This window comes from Myotis nattereri (assembly GCF_964212035.1).
Source record: "Myotis nattereri genome assembly, chromosome: 7".
NCBI classification, from domain to species: domain Eukaryota; kingdom Metazoa; phylum Chordata; class Mammalia; order Chiroptera; family Vespertilionidae; genus Myotis; species Myotis nattereri.
The window spans coordinates 30,963,355-30,986,132 of record NC_138082.1 but is presented as its reverse complement, the minus strand read 5'-3'; the positions used below and the strand labels follow the sequence as shown (position 1 = coordinate 30,986,132).

At 43.8% G+C, this 22,778-nt stretch overlaps 1 protein-coding gene across 1 annotated transcript in view; it reads right to left on the bottom strand.

Annotated features, from left to right (window-relative positions):
- Positions 1–22,778, bottom strand: part of ARMC9 (armadillo repeat containing 9) — a 100,933-nt gene that overhangs the window by 71,015 nt on the left and 7,140 nt on the right. Inside the window, exons 5-8 of the mRNA XM_081095157.1 lie at positions 19,628–19,720; positions 18,329–18,353; positions 12,161–12,318; positions 7,049–7,147 (exon numbers count right to left, since the gene is read on the bottom strand). Coding sequence (XP_080951283.1) covers positions 7,049–7,147; positions 12,161–12,318; positions 18,329–18,353; positions 19,628–19,720 — 375 coding nt within the window. The remainder of the gene's footprint in view (positions 1–7,048; positions 7,148–12,160; positions 12,319–18,328; positions 18,354–19,627; positions 19,721–22,778) is intronic.

Sequence of the window (22,778 nt, the reverse complement as noted above, 5' to 3'; positions counted from 1 at the left end):
CATCACTAGGAACAGCAAACAATTAAAAAGCTGCCTAAACGTCTGCTAGAATAATGGTTAAATGTGCTATACTGTTCCCAGTTAAAACTCTAGGAGGCAAGGGAAATGCAAACACGCTAAGAGGAAATGGAAGATTTAAAAGGCACTGGTAAGAGACAGCTGCAGAACGCTATGTGCAATAAAACCTTAATTATATGTAATTTCTAAAGGTCTGGAAGGGTGCCGATGAAACGCGGTCAGCAGGGTTACTGAGGGCGGAGGGTGAGATGGGGCGAGTGCGAGGAAGGGAAGGGGTTTGTGTGTGGCTCCATGTATTACTGCATCGTTCCATTTCCCAGCGGACACGTACTCAGGTATTACCTGCGGCATCTCAGAAAACGGAGGCTGTGTCCTGAGGAAGGAGTTTCCCTCTTACTCCTGTCACTGGCCGACCTCAGATGATTGGTGAGGATGACCAGATGACCAGCCTGAGGTCAGGCCAGTGGCAGGCAGTCACACTGGGAGAGGCCTGGTCTCAAAAAAATCACCCCGTCCTCACCAGTCCTCCTGGGGGCACCTGGAGCTGCCTGCCAGCTCGGATACCGCGAGCGGACTTCTGAACACAGTTAGCTGGGCATGAACTAGGCGGAATGGAAACATTTCTTCCCACGCGTGCATTTCCGCCATAGGGCCTCCACCGGTGCGACCCTCACCCTGCCTGCCCGGCCCCCTCATTCTGGGCAATGAGGCCGCTCAGAGAGCACAAGGCAGCTCTGCTCCCGGGGGTGGTGGTGGTGGTAAGAGGCTTGGCCAGAGCTGTGCATGACTAGGTGGGTACATTTCTTTAAATCCAGGGTTCAAAAGTAGGGGACCACCAGTTTCCTGGATTTACCTAAATTCCATAGATAAACCTCTGAAGAACTTTATAAGGCATGTCCACGTGCTGGAGATGTATGTGTCTCTTAAGATAACCAATCAGTGGGCTAAGAATGCAGGACTGACTTCTCAAATGGTGCTTTTTAAAACTCCCAACTTTTCTTTCTTCTTTGGAACACACTGCGTAGTCCCTAGTTATTTTTTTCAATTTGCAAATCCTAAGACCCTTGAATAAAACGTCATCATTTTTAATTAAAAAAAAAAAAAAGGAACCCTGGCCAGTTTGGCTCAGTGGATAGAGTGTCAGCCTGCGGACTGAAGGGTCCCAGGTTCGATTCCAGTCAAAGGCACATGCCTGGGTTGTGGACTCCATCCCCAGTGGGGGTGTGCAGGAGGCAGCCAATCGATGATTCTCTCACATCACTGATGTTTCTATCTCTCTCTCCGTCTCCTTTCCTCTCTGAGATCAATAAAAATATATTTTTTTAAAAGGGAAACCCACCTGCCTACCAATAAAATCCATATTACCCAATATAAGTTTTATAAGTATTGACAAAGATATTTTTGGCTACTTTCTCTTGATTCTTTTGTCCTATTTTTCAATTGGTGCAGAACTCAGTGGGAAAGATACTATTTTCTGAGCCCTTTTGAATTTTCAGCAGTGAACGAGGTTGCAGAAGGACAGGTTTTTAACAGCCAGATTCAGAAGCCGGTACCAAATGCACTGAACTTGATAGAGGTTAGCAGTTTTCTGATGGGCCCCGCCAAGCCCCTTTTCAGAGCGCACTGAAGCAGAACACTCAAGGTTGCCCCGCACCCAAGGAGATGCTGACCAAGACTTGGTATAAAAGAGGCTGGTCTGTGCCCGCCTACTGGTCTTGAAATTGATGAAACTATTTGGACCTAGAGTAGAATTTATTCCCTTAAAATAAAAAGCAACCTTCTCCTTCATCCTAAATCCTGTCAGTTCAGTCACTAGACAGCCCATCTAAATAAACTGCTCCCTGAGTTTCTCTTCACACACTGTAAATCTGATGTGTGACAACTTCAGCCATGCCCAATCAACTACTATGTCCTCTGATACTTTTACCATGACTCATATCTACCTTTTATCTTGCAGATAAATTACTAGGAACAATAAAAGATTGTTTGCGGCTTTTATTGCCTGTTTAAGTGAGTGGCTCAGTAAAATGAAAACGGCTATGAGCCTCGGTAAACAGAGCTCTTCCTCTCTCCCCGGGCTTCTCAGGCTGTGGCTCTGTGCCTTCGTGGCTCCTAACAGGAAGGAGGGCAGGACTAGGTCTGGACACATGGTGTTAGCTTCTAAAGGGAAAAAGTGACAGCTATGCTGTGCCCCTCTCCCTTTAAACTGCTCCTTATTAACATGACAGCAGTTTTAAACAAGCTGGTGTATCACGCACTCCACCACCAGAAAATGGAAATACGGCATTCCTGCATATGCGATAGGATGGGATTCTATACCACAAACCTGGAATTAATGAATAAATGGAAGGCAGGGAAGAAAGGAGTGGTCCTGTCAGACACAGACCTGCTAGGCTCATGACTGCTAAGCAGCCATCCCTCTTGGTAAACACACTGCTCCACACTGACTTCATCGTACGTGGGCACTGAAGTCCACCCGGCCGGGCTCGGGGATGTGGCTTGAAGCCCCTCGTCCTGGAGGGCCCCTTTCCTGAAAACTGGAGAGATCTGTGTGCTTTCCTGGCATTTAAAAACTGGCCACTCTCTAAGCCTAGTGCATGCACAAATCCCATGGCCACATCCTGAAGCACAGATCTGCAGCTCTGAACACCACGTGTCCATGTGAGGCACAGATCTGCAGCTCTGAACACCATGTGTCCATGTGAAGCACAGATCTGCAGCTCTGAACACCATGTGTCCATGTGAGGCACAGATCGGCAGCTCTGAACACCATGTGTCCATGTGAAGCACAGATCAGCAGCTCTGAACACCACGTGTCCATGTGGGGCACAGATCTGCAGCTCTGAACACCATGTGTCCATGTGAGGCACAGATCTGCAGCTCTGAACACCACGTGTCCATGTGGGGCACAGATCTGCAGCTCTGAACACCACGTGTCCATGTGAGGCACAGATCTGCAGCTCTGAACACCAGGTGTCCATGTGAGGCACAGATCTGCAGCTCTGAACACCAAGTGTCCATGTGAGGCACAGATCTGCAGCTCTGAACACCATGTGTCCATGTGAGGCACAGATCTGCAGCTCTGAACACCAGGTGTCCATGTGAGGCACAGATCTGCAGCTCTGAACACCAAGTGTCCATGTGAGGCACAGATCTGCAGCTCTGAACACCATGTGTCCATGTGAGGCACAGATCTGCAGCTCTGAACACCAGGTGTCCATGTGAGGCACAGATCTGCAGCTCTGAACACCAGGTGTCCATGTGAGGCACAGATCTGCAGCTCTGAACACCACGTGTCCATGTGAGGCACAGATCTGCAGCTCTGAACACCACGTGTCCATGTGAGGCACAGACCTGCAGCTCTGAACACCACGTGTCCATGTGAGGCACAGATCTGCAGCTCTGAACACCACGTGTCCATGTGAGGCACAGATCTACAGCTCTGAACACCACGTGTCCATGTGAGGCACAGATCTGCAGCTCTGAACACCACGTGTCCATGTGAGGCACAGATCTGCAGCTCTGAACACCATGTGTCCATGTGAGGTGCCATTTCCCCACGCACCCGGGGGAATATGGTCAAGGACACTGCTCTTCACCACGTTACCACATCCTTTCTATGAAGATCCACAAAAGGAATGACCCTCAGGTCTTGGCACCAGAATAGCCATTTGTTCGACCTCCTGTCTTCTCTTTAAAATGTCTTTAAATTACAATGGTAATACACCTACTTGGAAGAAGTTCACGGTCTACAGGGCACCTAGGAACTTCAGTGATGCTGAAATAGTCTATTTGGGAACTTGTGGCGGCATTCACGTTACTGTTGTGCTTTCTAGGCTGCTTAGATGCAGCAAACAGTGGATAATAAATATTAAACTATTTTCTCTTCATTGTAAGTAAATCACATAACTGCTCACATGTCCCTTTTTGCACAAGCCCTGAGAGCCAAATATGCCTCTCTCCAGGTGTACAGCAACTTATGACATGTATTTTTGTCCTAGCGTAGCCCTGGCTTACTTTTATTATTCCTACCTTTATTTTCCTTTACCCACAATTTATTTCCCCCCAGCATTATTGAGATACCGACGTATAACATTGTAAATTTCAGGTGTACAGTGTGATGATCTGATACATGTCTACATTGTGAAATGATTACCACCATACGGTTAGTTAACACGTCCATCACCTCACACAGGTACCCTTTATTTCTTGTGGTGAGAACACTTAAGATCTACTCTCTTAGCAACTTTCAAGTATATAATACAGTACTGCTAACCATAGTCACCATGCTGTACGTTAGAGACCCAGGACTTACACATCTTAAAAACAGAGGTTTTACCCTTTGACCAACAGCTCCCATTTTCCCCACCACTCAGCCCAGGAAACCACCAGTCTACTTTCTGTTCCTATGAGTTTTAACCACAACTTCTTTACTTTCATTTTCTGTTTTTTCATGTCTCATATTTGTGTTTTTTAATGTTATAATAGCTGCTTCAAACCTACTTGAGAATGAGGTAGGGAATATTTTATTATTATTATTATTATTATTATTATTTTAAATCATTTTTCATTTTTCAATTATAGTTGACACTACAATATTAGTTTCAGGTATACACTCCAGTAATTATATAACTTACTAAGTGATTATCCCAATGACTCTTGTACCCATCTGACACCATACATAGATATTAGATTATTATTTTTTTTGTTGAAAGTATTACATATGTCCTCCTTTTTCATCTTTGTTTTTTTAAATTTATTTTTGTTTTTTTTAAATCTTTATTGTTTTCTTTAAAATATATTTTTATTGATTTCAGAGAGGAAGGGAGAGGGAGAGAGAGATAGAAGCAACAATGATGAGCGAGAATCATTGATCAACTGCCTCCTGCACACCCCCTACTGGGGATTGAGCCCATAACCCGGGCATGTGCCCTTGACCGGAATCGAACCCAGGACCTTTCAGTCCGCAGGCCAATGCTCTATCCACTGAGCCAAACCAGCTAGGACTAAATCTTTATTGTTGAAAGTATTACATATGTCCCCCTTTTATCCCCCCATTGATACCTTCCAGCCTGCCCCTACCCCCCACCCCAGGCCTTCACCACCCTATTGTCTGTGTCCACGGGTTATGCATATATGCATACAAGTTCTTTGGTTGATTAGTTCCCGCCCACCCACCATCCCCCACCTTCTCTCCGAGAATAATTTATTATCATTATTATTATTTTTGTTGTTATTAATCCTCACCCGGGGATATTTTTTCCATTGCTTTTTAGACAGTGGAAGGGAAGGATAGAGGGAGAGAAACATCAATGTGAGAGAGAGACATCAATTGGTTTCCTCCCGCATGCAACCAGTCTGGGGCTGGGAATTGAGCCTGTTACCCTTCGTTACGTGGGCCAATGATCTAACCATTGCACCATCAGCCAAGTTGGGAATAAATTTTTTTTAATACTACAAAAGGCCCTAGTATGTTTATAAAGACCCCAATATTAATGGACAAACCCTTAATTAAAAGTCATGAGCCGAGACCGGTTTGGCTCAGTGGATAGAGCGTCGGCCTGCGGACTGAAGGGTCCCAGGTTCGATTCCGGTCAAGGGCATGTGCCTGGGTTGCGGGCATATCCCCAGTGGGAGATGTGCAGGAGGCATCTGATCGATGTTTCTCTCTCATCGATGTTTCTAACTCTCTATCTCTCTCCCTTTCTCTCTGTAAAAAATCAATAAAATATATTAAAAAAAAAAAAAAAAGTCATGGCTCTGACCCATGGGGGTGCCTCAGGATCCCCTGGCACCTCCTTCCTAATCCAATGCACCTGGCTGTACCCACTCAACCCCTGGACAGGCAGCAGGGTGGTGTGAGCTCCAGGGACCTGGGTTCATGAACTTTGAAAACTTCCCCAGGAGATGCTAGAGGACTTGCTCCTCTGGTTAGGAGGACACGACAGCACCTACGTAGTACTTGGCGTGGGATGCAAACCCAAATCTAATCATGAGGAAACGTCAAACACAAAAGGAGAAAGGTTCTATTTTCAAAAGGGGAAAGGACTATATTCTCCTAAAATCTCAATTTCATTTAAGTCAAAAAAGACCACGGAAACGTTCAGAGTAAAGAAGGCTAAGAGATGTGGCAGCAATGCATGGCCCTGGACTTCCAATCGGGAGAAAGCTACAAAGGACATGCATGGCTCAGCTCACACCACTGAAAAATGCAGATTAGAGAAGAATACTGAATCAATACTAAATTTACTGAAGTTGATAATCACATGTTATACAGGACAGTATCCCTATTAAGAAATATTCTCTGCACTGAAGAATTTAGGAATTAAGGGCCATGGTACATGCAGTTTGTCCTCAACTGGTTCAGAAAACAGATTGGGTAGAGACAGAAAGTAAACAAACCAACGGATAAACTGCCAGCAGCTGAATCTGGGTGAAGGCTACACAAAGTGTCCTTTGTGCAATTTTTGCTACTTTTCTGTGTTGGCAATTATTCCAAGTAAAACGTTAAAAAGAAAACTCCTGCTCTAGGTCATACAACTTCCAATATTTTCCCCTCGTTGGTACCGCGCTCGGCACCCACAAGCAGCGCCACTGGGCCGAGCAGAACACGCCTCTCCCCAGGGGGGCGTCTTCCAACTGCTCACTCCTTTAAAACAGCTTTCTCCTCCTCCCGGGCATTTACAGACCCCAACGTCAGCTGAGGCACAGCCTCTGAATGTTATTTTCTCCTGCTCTTTCAGTTTTTTAGCTACATTATCTTTTTAATATATTTTTTATTGATTTCAGAGAGGAAGGGAGAGGGAGAGACAGAAACATCAATGATGAGAGAGAATCATTGATCAGCTGCCTCCTGCAAACCCCACTAAGGATCAAGCCTGCAACCGGGCATATGCCCTTGACCAGGAATCAAACCATGACCTCCTGTTTCATAGGTTGATGCTCAACCACGGAGCCATGCCAGTGGGACTAGTTACAATATTTGGGGGCGGGGGGTGGGGGGGGGCAGATCAGGGGCACAGAGCCTCACCGTCCCGGGCCTCGTGAAGTCCACGCTGTGGGCCAGGCTCTGCCGCATCTGGTTACTGAAGAGGCGGATGCAGACGCTCTGCAGGTACTCAGGAGTGATCTGCAGAGAGACATGAGTTTGGCTGGTGAAAGGATGAGACCCACCCAGAGACAGCGGAGGCGGCCAGGCAGTCACAGCTGTCTCTTGCGAGCTTCTTTAAGGGCCAGAGAGGAAATTTTGCTTTAACTCAGGAGCTCTCAGTAGTTAAAGCACCACCAATGTCCTTCTAAATGTCAAAAACACTGCACACTTTTCAGTTCTAGGTTTCTAGAGTTTTCTGTGGCTTAGCGACTTTGGATCCACCCCTTACTCCTGATACTGTTTCCTGCTTGTTTAAAAATATACGTTTTTATTGACTTCAGAGAGAGGGAGGGAGAGGGAGAGATAGAAACATCAATGAGAGAGCAACATCGACTGGCTACCTCCTGAACGCCCCCTACTGGGGGCTGAGCCCACAACCCAGGCATGTGCTCTTGACCAGAATCGAACCCGGGACCCTTCAGATGGCGGGCTGAATTGTGCCAAATTCAGTGGACTCTCTGTCTATGGAGCCAAACCAGCAAGGGCAAGAAAAGTATATTTTTTAAAAGTATATATTTTTAAAAGTATATAAAAATGTTTAATTTCGAGATTAAAAATGACAGCGGAGTAGGAGGATGCTGCACGGACATGCTCCCAGGAACAAGCTGGAATTACAACTGAAATACAGAAAGGCTTCCTGAATAATCAATGGAAAACTCACAGGAGAGGATCCTGATATCCAAAGACCAAAGGTGGAGATCACATAGAGATGGATCATTTTTCCTGAATAATTGGTGTTTATTGCATGTAACATTATCATATTTAAAATCTTGCCGAAACCGGTTTGGCTCAGTGGATAGAGCGTCGGCCTGCGGACTGAAAGGTCCCGGGTTCGATTCCGGTCAAGGGCATGTACCTGGGTTGCGGGCACATCCCCAGGGGGTGTGCAGGAGGCAGCTGATCGATGTTTCTCTCTCATTGATGTTTCTAACTCTCTATCTCTCTCCCTTCCTCTCTGTAAGAAATCAATAAAATATATTTAAAAAAAAATAAAAATAAAAATAAAATAAAATCTTTTGTCTTGAAATATTAATGTTTACTGCAAGTAACATTATTACATTTAAGATCATTTTTCTTGAAATATTAAGGTTTATTGCATGTAACATTAGCATATTTAAAATCGTTTTTCTTGATATTAATGTTTACTGCATGTAACATTATTATATTTAAAATCGTTTTTCTTGAAATATTAAGGTTTATTGCATGTAACATTATTATATTTAAAATGGTTTTTCTTGAAATTAAAAAAAAAATGAGGAAAAAAATGTTTAATTTCATGTGTCATCAATATAATGCATATTTAAATCCTGAGATGCTATTTCTCATGGATCAAATTTACAAAATATAAAAACTTTACTGATAATGCCCAAGGTTGACAAGGGTATAAGAGAATGAACTGTCTCAGTGGAATCAGATTAGCACAGCCTCCTTGAAGGACCTTAGCATAGGTTTCAACCTAGTAAATCAACTATAAAAAATGCAACACAGGCTCCTACGCAAGGATATCTCCCACTATACTTATAATTTATAAAAGTGAAAACCTGGAAACAACCTAAATGTCGAATAGCCTAGCTACTAGAGGGGAGGCACTGTGAAGAGTATTTTATGACATCATGAACACATGACTGAATATTAAGGTGGATTGAAAACCATGTGAACTAGAGTCCATTTTTGTAAAACATGTATATAAATATTGAAAAAAGCATGGACTGTTAAGTAAAACTGGGGCAATCCGAATGAGAGCAATGGATTGTATCAGTGCTAACACCCTAGTTGAGACATTGTGTTACACTTTTTTAAAATGTTACAATTGGGGAAACTGTACAAGGACTCTGTCTACATTATTTCTTAAAATTGCATGTGAACCTCCAATTACATCCATTTAAAAATGTTTTATTTCCACAAAGAGATTTTATTATGCTAGTTTTATTAAGTACAACACTAGAGTTACTCCCACTAAAATCAGGAATAGACAAAGATACCCATGATCACGTTATTTAAAAATGTCCCACAGTCTTAGCCATAATATGCTAAGAAGGAAACAAGATATATAATGAAAAAAGCAGGAGAGAAACCAAGATGGCGGCATAGGTAAACACCGGAGATTGCTGCCTCGCACAACCACTTCAAAAATACAACTAAAAGACGGAACGGACATCACCCCGAACCACAGGAAGGCTGGCTGAGTGGAAATTCTACAACTAGAAGGAAAGAGAAAAGCACACTGAGACTCAGAGGAGGTGCGGTGAGGAAGTAAAATACAAAGGTGCGGAGGTGCATGCGGAGAGGGCTGGCGGCTGAGGTTACGATTGTCTTTTTTAATCGGGAGGGAGTCTCAGGCTCTGAGCTCCAGTTCCAGGCGAATCTCTGGGGACCCAGACTCATACGGGAGAAACGGGACTGTCTGGCATCGGTTGGAACTTGAGGGCAGCTTTCTCTCGGAGGCACACGCAGCGATTGCCGGGGCCTCTGAGGACAGGACTGAGAGCAGCCATACTGCTCGCTCCGCCCGCCCTGTTGATCCCCTGGGACCCTGCCCTGCCCAAGCTGTGCATGGAGGCTTTTGCATATGAAAGGCCTGGCCCTTTGTAATCTGAAAATTACCTAACAAACTGCAGCTGCCCAAGGCCCCAGGGCAACTCGCATTGCTTTACAGCTGGCTTCTGCAGGGTAGCCTCAGGCAGAGGCTAGATTAGCACCTCCTTAAATCCAAGAGCCAGTGTACCCAGTGGTCAGAGTGGGACCATCCAATTATAACTCCGCAGATCCATAAGGGACACACTCAGGGGGCAGACTCAGTGAGCACCAAAGCCCCATTGAAGCAAGTCTTGCCCCATAAGGGTGTCTTCAGCACAGAAGTTCTCCCACCGTAGACACAGCTGATTCTCACAGCCAATTGGCCTGGAGGTCAAATCCCCCCAGTGTTACCTACAACAATCAGGGCTTAACTACAAAAGACTGTGCACACAGCCCACAAGGGGGTGCACCAAGAGTGTCTACCTCAGGTAATTGGGGAGGCTGAGCCACCGGGCCCTAGAGGACACTTAGCACAGAAAACCACTGTATCAACATAGGGAAGCATAAAAAATGCCGAGACAAAGAAACAGGACACAAATGACAGAAATGAAGGAAAGCAAGCTACTGGATATAGAGTTCAAAACCACACTTTTAAGGTTTTTCAAGAACTTTCTAGAAAGCGTCGATAAATGTAGTGAGATCCTCAAGAAATCTAGTGAGACCCTCGATGTTGTGATAAAGGACCAACTAGAAATTAAGCATACACTGACTGAAATAAAGAATATTATACAGACTCCCAACAGCAGACCAGAGGAGCGCAAGAATCAAGTCAAAGATTTGAAATACGAAGAAGCAAAAAACACCCAACCAGAAAAGCAAAATGAAAAAAGAATCCAAAAACACGAAGATAGTGTAAGGAGCCTCTGGGACAGCTTCAAGCACACCAACATCCGAATTATGGGGGTGCCAGAAGAAGAGAGAGAGCAAGATATTGAAAACCTATTTGAAGAAATAATGACAGAAAACTTCCCCTACCTGGTGAAAGAAATAGACTTACAAGTCCAGGAAGCGCAGAGAACCCCAAACAAAAGGAATCCAAAGAGGACCACACCAAGACACATCATAATTAAAATGCCAAGACCAAAAGACAAAGAGAGAATCTTAAAAGCAGCAAGAGAAAGAAAGTCAGTTTCCTACAAGGGAATACCCATACGACTGTCAGCTGATTTCTCAACAGAAACTTTGCAGGCCAGAAGGGAGTGGCAAGAAATATTCAAAGTGATGAATACCAAGAACCTACAACCAAGATTACTTTATCCAGCAAAGCTATCATTCAGAATTGAAGGTCAGATGAAGAGCTTCACAGATAAGGAAAAGCTAAAGGAGTTCATCACCACCAAACCAGTATTATATGAAATGCTGAAAGTTATCCTTTAAGAGGAAGAAGAAGAAAAAGGTAAAGATACAAATTATGAACAACAAATACACATCTATCAACAAGTGACTCTAAAAATCAAGTGAATAAATAATCTGATGAACAGAATAAGCTGGTGATTATAATAGAATCAGGAGCATAGAAAGGGAATGGACTGACTATTCTTGGGGGGGAAAGGGGTGTGGGAATGCGGGAAGAGACTGGACAAAAATCGTGCACCTATGGATGAGGACAGTGGGTGGGGAGTGAGGGCGGAGGGTGGGGTGGGAACTGGGAGGAGGGGAGTTATGGGGGGGGGGGAAAGAGGAACAAATGTAATAATCTGAACAATAAAGAATTAAAAAAAAAAAGCAAAACAGAAATATTATTTGAAGATTATATGACTACTAACCTAGAGCACGGGAGAATCAATCAAAAAATCTATCAGGCCCTAACCAGTTGGCCCAGTGGATAGAGCGTTGGCCTGTGGACTGAAAGGTCCCAGGTTCGATTCCAGTCAAGGGCATGTACCTTGGTTGCGGGCACATCCCCAGTTGGGGGTGTGCAGGAGGCAGCTGATCAATGTTTCTCTCTCATCGATGTTTCTAACTCTCTATCCCTCTCCCTTCCTCTCTGTAAAAAATCAATAAAATATATAAAAAAAATAATCTATCAGATTAACAGAGCTCAGAAAAGGTAACTGGATCCAAAATCAACATGTGAAAATCTATAGATTTTCTATCTACTAGAAGGGCACCACCCTCTTACTTTTATGCCACTACATAATCTTCTTCTGTTGCCATTTTATTCTGTACTGATATTAAGAATCAGGTAGAGAAATAAAGACATGGGCAATAACGTCTCAGGAAAAATGTATAAAATGCTGCAAGCAGCATGATAAACAGCATAGCACGTCAGCTTGGTCTCCTGAGTGCACTTTGGCTTTGTGAAACAGAGAGGCAAGGTCGTGTCTGGGAGTGGCCAGGAATCGCCTATCAACATGGTTCGTGCCCGTACATCTTTATGTTGAAAAGACATGAACCGCTGGGGATCTTCCTTACCATCTTGCCACTGACCGTGGCCTCCAGAGAATCCACCAGCTCTGCCGTGACTCCAATGAGGTTGTGGTAGTCCGCCTGGATCTTATTGTACCGTTTCAGGTATGTCATTGACCTACGCTCAGCTTCTAGCAGCTGCTGGTGGAGCTGCTGCAACATTTCTAGGAAGACATTTATATGTATATTAAAACAAAATAAAATAAAAAATTAAAAACCCCTGCAAAATAAAAAGCATTTCTCTCAAGGAAATACCATGCCTACTATCATATTTTGCTATAACAATGACCTTCACACTATTTGCGTCTAACACTTTGCTTCTATTTCATGCCACATTTAGTAACGAAGTGCTTTGCAATCACTGATTTTTTATTTTTTGTCTCTGGTAGTTCACCTAAATCATCTCTGGTTTTCCTAACATAATCTTTCTCCTGGACCGAACCCCACACAATTTCTTTTAGTTCTTCTCTTTATATACAAGAAACAAATTCAACATTTCATTCTATAGTCAGCTTGCAAAATGGCTGAACCAAACTTGTGTCTTTTTCTCTGTGAGGTTGTTTTCGGGACAATTCATAATCGCAGGGCAGTTCTTCATTTTAAGTAAAGGTTAGGTTTGCTTGACTGATGCTGAAGAAAACTAGAATCTAGAAGATTCCAGGTGCTCATTCTGCCACTTTTTTGTTTTGTTTTTTAATCCTCATCTGAGTATATGTTTTTATTGAATTTAGAGAGAGAAGAAGGAGAGGGAGAGAGAAACAACTATGTGAGAGAGAGACATTGACTGACTGCCTCACACATGTACAATGACCAGAAATCAAACTCGCAACCTAGGTATGTGCCCTGACCAGGAATCGAACCCTTGACCTTTTTTAGTGCTCCAACCGACACCAGCCAGGGCTCATTGTGCCAGCTTCTTTTATTTTTCTTAAATATATTTTATTGATTTTTTACAGAGAGGAAGGGAAAGGGATAGAGCAGTGATGGCGAACCTATGACACGTGTGTCAGATGTGACACGTGAACTCATTTTTTTGGTTGATTTTTCTTTGTTAAATGGCATTTAAATATATAAAATAAATATCAAAAATATAAATCTTTGTTTTACTATGGTTGCAAATATAAAAAAATTTCTATATGTGACACGGCACCAGAGTTAAGTTAGGGTTTTTCAAAATGCTGACACGCCGAGCTCAAAAGGTTCGCCATCACTGGGATAGAGAGTTAGAAACATCAATGAGAGAGAAACATCGATCAGCTGCCTCCTGCACACTCCCTGCGGGGGATGTGCCCGCAACCAAGGTACATGCCCTTGACCAGAATTGAACCTGGACCCTTCAGTCCGCAGGCTGACGCTCTATCCACTGAGCCAAACCGGTTAGGGCTGTGCCAGTTTCCTAAAGCATAAACCAGTCACTAAGAGCAGGCAGACTTAGAAGGTTCTAGGCTTCCTTCTTAGAATCACCCCAAGTCCTTCCCATGGGCAGTACTCGCTGGCCATGCCACCCTGGGCACAGTTGGAACAAGCGACTCTTCAGCAGTGCCCACACTCCTATGCCCCACCACACTCCTCCCCTTCCCTGGAATGCTACATTTTGGATAGAAAAAACCTAAGTTAACTCACTATTGTCCCAATCCAGCCTCTGTGTAATATTTAAAGTATTTTAGAACACAGTTCATGTATACAGAGAGAGATTTTAAAATTATAAAGACCAGCGCTCAAATCCCTACTCTCACTTTCCTGCTGGATAAACTGAGGCAAGATATTTAACTTCTCTGGTCTCATTTCTTAAAGATATAAAATGGGGGAAATGATAATCAAAGGTTATTGTGAGGATTAAATGAACAAATACATTCAAAGTGCCTAGCACAATGTTAGCCTATAGCACATGATCAATAAATGGTAGCTGTTATTATTATTTCCTTTCATGGGAAGGGCCAAATATTTTCTAAATGTATTTCTATAACTTGAAAAAGTGGCAGAAGGTTACACCCTACAGCAGTGGCCTGCAAACTTGAAATACATCAGAATCATCCAGAAACAAAGATGATCAAGCCTCACCTCCAGAGACTGCTTTTGTGCTCCTGGGAGGGGGCCGAGTATCTATTCAGTCAACAAACTCCCCCATGGCTCTGGCACATGCTAACATTCCAGCCACTGTTATCCGTTCCTCCTAACTTGTGTCTTAAACACCTATGAGGATCACCCATGTTCAAACTGTATTTCAAAAGCTTTTACTTTTTATTGATGTGCAGAAATATTTTAACACTTAAAACCCAAAATATCACATAATAATGAACAATTATTATTACTATCATTATTTAGCACCCATCAAATCTGAGTAGCGAAAGATAACTTTGAAAGGCCACCTAGCACAAACTTACGTTCAGTACTTGAACTTCTGGAGGAATCCCTGGAGGTCTTTTATCAAACTTCTCCTTAAATATTACCAGAGAGAGGGAGTCACTACCTTCTCCCTATACTGAGTACTAGAAAAGCTTTTTCATACGTACAAAATCCAAAATTACATAAACTGGAACTTCCAACAATGAAAATTTTACAGGATACTGATAATCCCATTTTGTAGTAATAAGTTTAGGGAGTATCTGAACTCTCTCATCACATACCAAGTGGCAGATACTGAATGAAGTGCCGAAACCCATTAGCTGGGTCAAATGACCTCTCAAACATCGATGTCATCAAAGTAGTCCCTCTGTAAAAGGGACGCACTAAGAACTCTTCCCCTTGAAACTCACTGTACAATGAATGTAAATGTAAGAGATTATTTATGGACCTTTTGCCTTAGAAACCCAGAGCTGGAATTTGTGACAACTTCAAAGTGTGGTACACTGATGGAAAAGAGATCTAACTGCCCACAGACTTCAGGAAGAAGGCAGTTGGGCTGACACATTTATGACCATTTCAAATACACCATTTAGCAAAACAGCCTGCTGTCCAGAGCCATCACCTTGCAGACACCTTCGCTGCTGACAAACAGGACCTGAACATTACTGTAAGCTGTTTGAGTTGCAGGACAAAACACCAACTTTACTTCTGAGCATTAAACAGAATTTTGACTCTTTTATCCCATCAAACATTTTATGAGACAAGGAAATCTAAGCCAACGCGCCTTGCAATGTGAGAGCTCAACTTGTAATGGAGATGTCTTATTCCATGTTATTTTAATGAAACTGGCTTAGCCATGCTTGTAAAATTTATTGAGATTCTTCATATTTCAAAAGTCCGAAGAGCTGCATTCTGAGTTTTAAACAAGTGCTGAGCACACTGAACCAACGCCCGTTAAGGGCACAGAAAGTTTTCTGTTGCTCCCCTGAGCAATGAACCAGTAACAAAAGTGGTGGTGGTGGTCTTCCCCAGTCAGTCGAGCTTCCCCTTGCTAACATTCCTCCTTCGTTTGAGGGCACTGCTTTTTTAATTTTTAAAAGATAGATGAGATTTCATTTTAGAGTTCTCTTAGCTGTTCAAGACAAAATGATAATTTTAAAATATGGAACTGTTGCCCTGGCCGGGTTGCTCAGTGGTTAAAGTGTCGGCCGTGGACCGAAAGGTAGAGGGTTCAATTTCCAGTCAAGGGCACGTACCTCAGTTGCAGGTTCAATCCCCAGCCAATCGGGGCTGAGTGGGAGGCAACCAATTGGTATGTTTCTCTCTCTCTCCGTCTGTCCCCCTCCCTTCCACTTTCTCTAAAAATCAATGGAAAAAATACTCTCGCTCCCTGGGTGAGGATTAAAAACACACACACAAAAAAACCCACACCTAAGTCTAGAATTAAATTGGAGGCATGTCTGTGCCTTAAGGTCAATGCAACTACAGTTTTGGGAGGAGGGGACAAAGAGGTGACCACTGGCTGTCTTGACCTTGGGCCTGTCCCTGGTGCAAATGCTCTGCAGAGCTAGTCTCTAATCTGCACAGCAATACTGCATTTCGGGATGTATTCGGCCACAGAACACACTGTGCCAGACTCAATTTTGCTTGGCTATCCTAAGAAAACTCAATTAAAATAAAATTAAAGAAGGCTCAAAAAAACCCTGGTCTCCTTGCTGAAATTACAAATGAAAGATCTGTACAAAAACACAGGTTCTTCTATTTGTACTCCCCTCCCATGTTTATTTTGCCTGCAAAACTGGGCCACTTTTCAGAGACATAACTGTTCCCAGCAGAAAGCTAGCCTCAAATACTGCAGGGTATGCTGGGGTGTCAGGGGCTGGAGAAACTCAGGAATCGGGGCGCAGTTTCTCACCACCTCCCTCCCCTAGTGCCAGGGCATCCAAAGAACTAATCTGAATAGGGACTGAGCAGCCTGAGTGCAGGGCCGAGGCAGTTCTCTGGGACCCGTGAGGTGGGGCGATGGTTTTAGAATATGACTGCAAAGTCTTTGACACTCCTGCCCATCAGGAGGTGAGGTGTAATTCCCCTTCCCTGAATGTGGACTGAACATAGGAGTCCAATTCTAAGGAAGAGAATGCAGCAGAAATGGCACTGAGTTACTTCAGAGGCTGGGTTAGAAAGGGTGACACAGCTTCCATTGGTTCTCTCTGGGGACATTCATCCTGGAAACCCAGCCACCAGGCCCTGAGGAAGCCCAGGCCACCTGGAGTCCATGTAGGTGTTCCAGTCAAGGGGTCTGCTGAGACCCCAGCCGACAGCCAACACCAGCCAGCAGATGTGTGCACGTGGTGAGGACGCCTTGGCCATGGCTCCACCAGCTCCATCTACACCCACGAGACATTCCAAGGGAGAACTGCCTAACTGAGGCCAGTTCCCAGACCACACAAGACGATAATAATAAAAAATGATGTTGTTGTTTCATGCCTGAGGTGGTTTGCGAGGCAGCAACAGCAGTAGAAACAGTGGGGCAAAGGAACGTTTCCAGGCACTGCAGGGCAAGACCTGAGTGCCCAGCCCAATTGACGATTCCAGCTGTGAGGTGAGAAAGCTGCACGGGAGCCGCCCAGCCAGGGCCCGGGAACTGCACCAACACTGCAGGGAGCAGGCCTGAGGAGCTGGGATGGGCTGGAGGGGCTTGTCCTCGGACATAACTGTGCTGGGTGCACAGCCCCTTGAGAAGCTCTAAGGCTGCAGCCTGGCCACCCGGGGACCATCCCATGGGGACCCCAGGAGGCCACATCTGTACCCTGCTCCTCGGTGCTCAGGCACAGGACTGTGGCTCCTCCATGAAAGGTAAGTGGGGTCTGTCCCCTCTGAGGCCTAAGGGGGGCAGCACACCTGGCAGAACCAGAATTCGGAACTGCTGGGCTGGGGATCTGCATGGTTGCCAAGCATAAAAAAAACCAAACATCTAAACTCTTCTCATCTGAAGCCGCAAAAGCATCACTCACTTGTCAACTCCCTGGAAAGCAAAGAGCTAACTCGTTGATCAATATTTCCTTTCTTTAGAAAACGTCAACTTTCTAAAGAGAAACAGGAAGAACAATGGCAGGAAGTTCTGAAATCCTCAGCTGTGAGGAGGGAAATGTGCTGCTCCATGTGGTAAGACTCCACCTGCTGGAACTGAGGATGATGCCGTCTATCCTGACCCAAGGCCTGAAGCACATCACATACTTTCAGCACAAACATTTAAGCAGTTTCTATAATGTAGCATCGAAGACAAACTCAGGCAAAGAACCCAACTCTGGCCAATTTCATGATAGCCTTTCTCACCTTCCTGAAAAGTGAACAGTTCCAGTAAACATGACTAATCATGGAAAAACATCATTTCACGCTAAAAAATTAAGACTGGAATTCCTACCTTGAAGGTAAAAAATGGAAATGCTTTATAAGAATGGGTGCTCCACATTGCTATTAGACTAGTTCAAGGCGAAATCTGAAAGATACTAAAACGATCCCTCCCCACCCTGCCAGGCTGTCTTCTAACTGCGGCTGCAGTTACAGGCACAGCGCTTGGATTTGCTTCATTTCTCCAAGTCTTAGTTACCTGACATGCAAGACGAAGCTAAAAACACCAGCCTTCTTGAAAAGTGGGCCGCGAGGAATCTCAGATACAAATAATTGCAAAGCACTTCATAAATATTTAGACTTTTAAAAACCTCATTCTATTCTCCAAGTCTTTGGAATTCTCTCCATCTCACTACTTAAAACTTGAGTTGGCCAAGTTGTTATTTAAAACTTTTTAATCTACATGGCATGGTTTACCTTTGTGACTTTGTCCATTCTCCTTCTGGAATGAGAAAGCAGTTCAGGAAAATGGGCACTCAGGATGCAGTCCTCGGGGTGCCCCACCTCAGCATGGTGGGGAGGATTCTCAGCGCGGCGAAGGCCACTTCTTAATGCTGCTACAAACAGCTAAGATGGTGACTGGCTTCTCATCACTTGGGCGACTCGCTCTCAAATAAACCCTCTTCTCTCCATGTCAATTGGCTCCATGTGCATCCAAGTCGTACACTATTTCAACAACCCCCTAACTGGCCTCCTTACCCCCTTCAAAAGACCTTCCCCATTGCTACCAAAACGTTCTACTAAACGTGCAAATCTGAATTCAGACCCTTTAACTGTAACTTCAGTGCTAAAGCTCTATCCTAGGGAAATTGGGATTGGGGTGAAAACAGCACAGCCAGTGTTGCTCAGTGGTTGAGCGTTAATCTATGAACCAGGAGGTCAATGGTTCCATTCTTGGTCAGGGCAAATCCCCGGGCTGTGGGCTCGATCCCCAAGGTGAGGCATGTGGGAGACGGCCGATCAATGATTCTCTCTCATCATTGATGTTTCTATTTCTCTCTCCCTCTCCTTTCCTCTCTGAAATCAATTTTTTTTTAAAGTCCCAATTAGAATAACAAGTTATATGGTCACGTAACCCATGTGCCAGGGCTTTAAGGCCTTAAAAATGGTTGAGCAATCGTCTACAAGGGGACAGTTATTCCAAGGAGTTCTTTTCAAAAAGACAGGCTTTTTTTCCCCTACTAACACAGCTTCTAGCACATGACATAAAAATAAGACCCTAGCCCTAGCTGGTTGTGCTCAGTGGATAGAGCGTCAGCCTGAGGACTGAAGGGTCCCGGGTTCGATTCCGGTCAGGGTACATGCCTGGGTTGTGGGCTCGATCCCCAGTAGGAGCTGTGCAGGAGGCAACCGATCAATGATTCTCATCATTGATGTTTCTGTCTCTCTCTCCCTCTCTGAAATCAATAAACATATATATATTGGTCCTGGTCAGGGCATGTGCAGGAGGCAGCCAATCGATGCGTTTCTCTCACATCGATGTTTCTCTCTGTCTTTCCCTCTCTTCCACTCTAAAAAAAAAAGACCCTACCCAGCCTCAGAGACCCAATGCCACAGAAGTCAACCCTTTATGGGCCTCGGCACACCCTCCCATTACTAATTCATTCACCCCATGCATGTGAAAGTGGTCTCATCAATTATCCCTGTTTGTGAGGCAGTCTAAGCCAGCAAGCCACTCTACCACCACGGCGGGCTCCACCGGCTTTGAAAGGATACATATAACATTAAAAGCTTTGGCGTGTTACTGGCTTTAAAAATTAAATCTAGAAACTTTTCCAACTTCAACTTCAATTCTGGACTCCAAGAATCCTAAAGAAAAAAAAAAAAGGAAAATAAAATAAAAGCTAGGTCACTAAATGCCAACAGCATCGTCAAGTTGTGGCCTTCAGGGTTAAATAAGCTAGATGTTTTGGCAATAGTGTGGTGACTAAAACACAGGTTTTAGGACAACTGACCAATTCATTTACAACAGATTCAAGTACCCACAGCAGGAAGGAAAAACAGCGTTCTTTCACAAACAGGGGAAAAATAACCCTGTACATGATTTGAATATTTCATGTGATTTAAACACAAGCATGACAAGTAACCTTATTAGATTGATTACCCACAAGAATTCAGTACAGTTGAGGCATACGTGGCCCTGGCAGGCACACACAATGACCACTGAGTTACCTAAGGCCTCCCAAAGAAAGGCACTCGCTTCCATAACCCTCATGTAGGTAAGGAGGAAAGACAGTATCTCATGCACTCCATCATGTCAGGAGTTACGATATATTTTTAGTTTGATTTGTCCCTTAAAAATAAATTATTTCTCTCAAGTAATGCTCAGTGAGAAGAAAAAAATAACTTTAGTGAAAGAAAAAGGTGTCGTAAGCAACAATCTTTCTCAGGGCAATTTTCCTCATAGCCTTTATATAAAAATATCTACCACCCAAACTAACAAGTTCCACCAAAATGAAGCTGTATCACTGAAATTTCCTATCCACTGACCCGCGCTCCTGCCCGGCCCACAGACCTTCCGCCCTCCCCACTTGCTTTCCTCCAGCTCCGTAATCTCACCCAAGCCCCCTGCCCCACCCAGTCAGTCATCCGGTGTGTTACCTGACTTTCAAAACTTACTGCCAGATAAGCAGAAAAGTCTTGTATTTAAAATAGATTTCATAATTCCCTGACGCAGCATAACTATTTATAATGTGTGTGTGTGTTATGGCTTGAAGTGTGTCCCAATCTCAGAATGTGAGGTCATTGGGGACGGGGTAGCTGCAGACGTAATTAGTTAGGATGAGGACGTATTGGAGAGGGTGGGCTCCTAATCCAACATGAATGGTGTCCTTATAAGAAAAAGGAAATTGAAATGGTATAAATACAGATGTAACAGGAGAATAAAGGGAGAACCTGGCTATGCTGATGATCTGAAAAAAAAAAAAAAAAAAAAAAAGGAAATTTCAGACAGACACAGAGAGAAGATAGCACGTAAGGACAGATCAGAGGCTGGAATTATGCTGCCATGAACCAAGCAACACTTGAACCTTCCGGAGCTGAAGCGGCAAGGAGAGACCTTCCCCTGGAGGCCTCGCAGGGAGTCCAGCCCTGCCGCAGACACCTGGACTTCAGACCTCTGGCCTCCTACACTGTGAGGCAGTCAGTCTCTGCTGTTTTAAGACACCTCGTCTGTGGTCCTCTGTTCGGGCAGACGCAGGAAACTAACACAATGTTAGGCTCTCTGTGCTCAATCTACAGAAAAGAATCCCAGGAAAGGACTGCTATGTTGGCCAGCATAAACCAAGACATTAAAAAACAAAACAAAACAAAACAGAACATCTGTGTGTCCCTAGACACACTGTAGTGAAATTAGTCTTAAAGGCCAATGAAAAAGACAGATCACCTAAAAGTAGCAGCAATCAGACTGATGGCCAAATTCAAAATAGCAATAATGGGAGACGAAATGATACCTTCAATGTTCTAAAAGAACGTAACTGTAAACCTACTATCCTGAATTTGAGAATGCAGTCAAGACATTTGCAGACAAACAAGAACTGAAAGGAGTCCACAACCAAGGGGGATTTTAAAGGAATGTTCTTAAGATGGAGCAGAAAATGAGCCCAGAAGGAAAGTCCTTAACCTTCCTTGAGGTAGCAAGCAAAATATGGGCAAAGGTAAGGGTAAAGCCATGCACACACTGATTGCATAAAATAGCAGAAAAGTCTAATTTGTGGGGTTAAACTAAATAACTAAAATATTTGACAATAATAGCACATAAATTGAAAAGGGGATGGATGAGGTTAACACATTCTCGGAACCTTGTAAGGTCAGAAAGAAAATAAAGACATTAACTTTAGATTTTATTATGCATACACACTAAAGTATCTATGATGACCATTACAAGAACATATGTAGGGAGTAGCAAAAAGAAAAAGAAAAGGAATGAAACGACTCCATGAATACTGATGGTCTCTCAATTCCTGACTGCCAGCTTCACCTCACCCTTACTTAGCTGAGCGGTAGCCATGCTGCTATGTCATAATTTTCACAAACTGAAGTCTTCACTGTGAGAAAATCTACCATCCTTGTCAAGTTTACCACCTTCTTAACCCTTCTATCTCAACCTTCTAGGAGAAGAAAGTGGTAAAACTAAATTTGGACTGACCAAAAACAAAACAAACAAGCACAGAATTCAATGTAGGCTACTTTACAATAAGCCTGCTTTGGTGAATCAGTCAGCCTCTGGTTTAGCAGCTACTACTAAAGAGGGAGAAAGTTGTTTTACTGAATCATAACAGAATAGGAAACTGAAATGCACTGGGTTCAGGAGAATTGCATCCAATGGCAGAGGAGTAAGCTCCATATAGATTCTTTTTATTTTTTTAAATATATTTTTATTGATTTCAGAGAGGAAGGGAGAGAGAGATAGAAACATCAATGATGAGAGAGAATAATTAATTGGCTGCCTCCTGCACGACCCCTACTGGGGACTGAGCCCACTACCTGGGTATGTGCCCTTGACTGGAATCGAGCCTGGGATTTCAGTCCACAGGCCGACGCTCCATCCACTGAGCCAAACCAGCTAGGGCTCCATATAGATTCTTGGAAACAGTATAAGATCTTTAGATAAAGCAATCTACATCAAAAGAGTTCAGGCTCAAAATACATTTCAATAAACTTCTGTGGGACATATTCATTTTAGTAAGTCAACAAAAATTACTGTAACAGGTAAATCTTATTAAATAAATATTATGCTGAAATTTTAACTAAAATAAAGTATAACAATTAAAAGATCACCCTCTGCCCTGCCCCCACGCATTGCCCGCCTCTGCCTCACAGGCCCTGCCCTCCGGCCCACCCCATGCCTGGCCCCGCCCCACCAAAA